The sequence below is a fragment of the Vicia villosa genome, unplaced genomic scaffold, assembly GCF_029867415.1.
Source record: "Vicia villosa cultivar HV-30 ecotype Madison, WI unplaced genomic scaffold, Vvil1.0 ctg.003251F_1_1, whole genome shotgun sequence".
NCBI lineage: Eukaryota > Viridiplantae > Streptophyta > Magnoliopsida > Fabales > Fabaceae > Vicia > Vicia villosa.
The window spans coordinates 88,625-92,516 of record NW_026706150.1 but is presented as its reverse complement, the minus strand read 5'-3'; the positions used below and the strand labels follow the sequence as shown (position 1 = coordinate 92,516).

Genomic DNA, 3,892 nt, shown 5'->3' with positions numbered 1-3,892 from the left:
AAAATAAAAATTATTAATAAATTAATTATTATAACTTTTTTATTTAGAAAAATATAATACAAAATCATATATATACACACCAAATAGTAAGAAGTCAAAATTACCAATTTGAATTTACTTCTTAATATATCAAATATTTGTATCTTTATTGTCCTTATTTTTAATTCTCATGGTTTATCCATATTTAGACTAGTAAAACATTGTGTCACTATTTAACTACCATTAATATTAACAAACCATAAATAAAAATGTTTGTTGGATAGAAAAAGACAAAGAAAAGAAACTTAAGAAAAAAGTGAAGTCAATCTTCTATTCTATTTCCACTTTTCTCTTTGTTTGTGAAACAAGTCCAAAAAGGCTACACAACATTATTAGAGCCTCCATTACCAAAGTTCCTTTTTTGACCCTTTTTTCTCACTTCCAAGATCCTTCTTATCAATACCCAAATCATCAAAAGTTGAAAAAAAGGTTTTTTTTTTCTTCTTCTTCCTATTTTTTCTGGATAGTGTTTCATTTTTGGGTTGTTGTTGCCTTTTTTATCTGTACCCATTTCATCAATTTTGGTTTTTTCAGCCTTGAATGTTTTTGCATCTGAAAAAGGCTTAACCTTTTATCATAGGAAGGGTGATTTTGTTGATGGGTGCTTGCTGGAGTAATAGGGTTAAGTCTGTGAGTCCTTCAAACACAGGTTAGTTTCCTTTTTGATTCTGTCTAGATTTTGATTCTGTGGTGCTGTTTGTAATGATTATGAGAGAGAGACTTAAAGTTTTAAACTTTAGAGATTCTTTTGTAATCATTTTCATGTTGCTTAATCTATGGAATATTCTTGAGATCTTGGGAAATTAAGGCTGCTATGGTTTTTAATTTTTTAATTTTATGATCTGTGTTTTTTATATAAAGGGTTTTGATTTTCAGAGACCCTTTTGGATTTTAGGTTTTCTAACTATCCCTTTTGAAAACCTTATAAGGGTCAATTTGGTTTAGGAGTGAAATTTTTTAGATGAATTCTCAATAATTTTAAAAATAATCCATAAATAGTGTTTTTTTTTGGTTTATGGTCAATGATGGTTAGTGATATTTTGTAAGAATTTTCTTTGTTTCTTGGTTTGTTGATGTAGGGTTTACTTCTAGAAGTGTTAGCAGAAGTGGCCATGACATCAGCTCAACTAGCAGGAACTCGTCAGCGTCGATATCGGTTGCTTCTCGAAGTGAGGGTGAAATATTGCAATCTTCGAATTTGAAAAGCTTTAGCTACAATGAGGTGAGAGCTGCCACGAGGAATTTCCGGCCGGATAGTGTCTTGGGGGAGGGTGGTTTTGGTTCGGTTTTTAAGGGGTGGATTGATGAACATTCACATGCTGCAACCAAACCTGGATTGGGGATTATTGTTGCTGTGAAGAGGCTTAATCAAGAGGGCTTTCAGGGTCACAGAGAATGGTTGGTTAGTATCAGTTTTTCTCCGGATACTCGTTAAGTTTTCTCCATGAGGCTGATGTATATTCTTCTGGCTTTATATTTTAATTCATCACATATTACCAAAATTCTAGGCAACTGCAAGCTATTTAACACTAAAACTTTAGATTAACGATGTGTCTGATGTCCGTCACATGTAGTTACATTCAATTTCTTCCTTTTTTTCCTTCAAATTATTATCAGTGTGAATGTAGAGAGTCTTGGAGTAGAAAAAAATGGTGGAAAATAGACTTCGCCACTTCGGTGGTTTGGACATGTAGAGAGAAGATCTATAGATTATGTGGTGAGGAGAGTATATCAGATGAAGAGGAGTCAAATAACTAGATGTAGAGGAAGAACTAAAAATACTATAAGAGAAGTTATTAAGAAAGATTTCGAGATTAATGATTTGGATAGAAGCATGGTCGTGGATAGAACATTATGGGAGAAGTTGATCCATGTAGTTGACCTTCTATATTGAGATAAGACTTGGTTATTGTTGTTGTTGTATTAGTGTCAATGTGTTGGCAGTGTCAATGTCGTGTCCGTGTCTAAGTCAGTGTTTCATAGATTTCAAGCTGTTTTGTATACCCTATTTGTTCTCTTTTTATATTAACTTTAACAGTTAACTACAGATGGACTTGACTATCGTACAATAGTTAACATTCTTTATGCTTTGTTTTGTTTTGTTTGGTTTAGGCTGAAATCAACTATCTCGGGCAACTTCAGCATCCTAATCTTGTCAAACTAATAGGATACTGCTTTGAGGATGAACATCGGCTCCTGGTTTACGAGTTTATGCCGAAGGGAAGCATGGAGAACCATCTTTTTAGACGTGAGTATCTTCTATTTCAGTTGAATTTATAATTCCTTGTTCTGTCTCGATCCTTCAGTTAATCCCACATGTCTAATACTAATCTTGCTTGAAATTATCATCTTAAATACAGGTGGTTCTTATTTTCAACCATTCTCTTGGAGTTTGCGAATGAAAATAGCTCTCGGGGCTGCAAAAGGTCTTGCTTTCCTCCATAGTACAGAACCTAAAGTCATATACCGTGACTTCAAAACTTCGAATATACTACTCGATTCTGTATGTACATTACTTCATCTTTAGCGTGGTCTTTTTATGGTTGAATATGATTGATTTAGTAGTTGATTACTATGTTTTTTGATGAATCGTTGCTTTGCAGAACTATGATGCCAAACTTTCTGATTTTGGGTTGGCCAGAGATGGGCCAACCGGTGATAAAAGTCACGTCTCTACTCGGGTCATGGGAACCCGTGGTTATGCCGCACCTGAGTATCTAGCAACAGGTATTAACAGCTCTGGTTTTCCTCCACAAGTTTCCTCTCAGTATTATGAAGCACTGACATGGACATGACACTATCACAGACACGGCACTGTCACGTCGATCCTGATAATAATTTGTGAAAATAAATTAATTGAATGTAATACACGGGTCGGGAAATGATGCCTACCAAACGTTCGTGGCTGAATATGTTTTGTTCTTGTCAGGCCATCTTACTGCGAAGAGTGATGTATATAGTTTTGGCGTAGTTCTTCTCGAAATGATATCAGGAAGACGAGCCATAGACAAGAACCTACCATCCGGAGAACACAACCTAGTCGAATGGGCCAAGCCTTACCTATCCAACAAACGCAGAGTTTTTCGCGTGATGGATCCACGTCTCGAAGGTCAATATTCACATAGCAAAGCTCACGCCGCAGCCGCCCTTGCTTCACAATGTCTATCAATAGAACCTAGAATCAGGCCCAATATGGACGAGGTCGTGAAAACATTGGAGCAGCTTCAAGAACCAAAAGACACACATAAGAAAGGTTCCGATCACCGTGTCCGCAATACCGGCCTCGGCCACAACGCTTCCGGCAAAGGTAATGCAGATGCTTCTAGAAAGGCTTCTGCTTATCCTAGACCTTCTGCTTCTCTCCTTAATGCTTGAGAGATTTTGTGACGCGGCGTAAGCGAAAAATTTCAGAGGTTTAGGTGTTGTACTATGAACCATATTTATGTGAGCAATGTATAGTTTTTGTTTTGTATGTTTGTATTTTGAGGCACATTAGAAAATTCAGTTCTATTGATCCTTATGTTGTTTATTGCTTTTGAACCATGTATGTATAAAACTGCAGCAAGCATTATCTATATGGATGATGTTCTACTTTTTGAGACTATGTCAAAGGTAGTGGTGTACTACCCATATGCACCATTATAGAATTTATTACAAGTAGATCCCTCCAATTTACAATATTTTTACAAATTTCTCCACCTTCTATAATTAGGGGCGTCCTTTACATTTGTTAATCTAATCTAATTTTTTATTTTTGATCGCGAGATGAAGTGGTTATAACTATTATAAACACATGACCGCGAGGTAATGTCAAATCTGCAAGAAAATAAAAAAAAATAAAATAAAGGAGACG

General features: G+C 35.6%; 1 protein-coding gene across 2 annotated transcripts; it reads left to right on the top strand.

The window, feature by feature from the left end:
• The first annotated feature begins 309 nt into the window (after window positions 1-309).
• Window positions 310-3,643, top strand: LOC131640639 (probable serine/threonine-protein kinase PBL11). 2 transcript variants are annotated; one of them, XM_058911016.1, is made up of 7 exons: window positions 310-468; window positions 574-688; window positions 1,119-1,441; window positions 2,152-2,287; window positions 2,400-2,542; window positions 2,643-2,766; window positions 2,969-3,643. In XM_058911016.1, the coding sequence occupies exons 2-7, from the start codon at window positions 637-639 to the stop codon at window positions 3,412-3,414; spliced, it is 1,224 nt and encodes a 407-aa protein (XP_058766999.1). In that variant the 5' UTR covers window positions 310-468; window positions 574-636; the 3' UTR covers window positions 3,415-3,643. The 2 variants fall into 2 exon arrangements, with proteins under 2 accessions (XP_058766999.1, XP_058767000.1); XM_058911017.1 differs by having other exon boundaries at window positions 312-468; window positions 620-688.
• The last annotated feature ends 249 nt before the right edge of the window (window positions 3,644-3,892 follow it).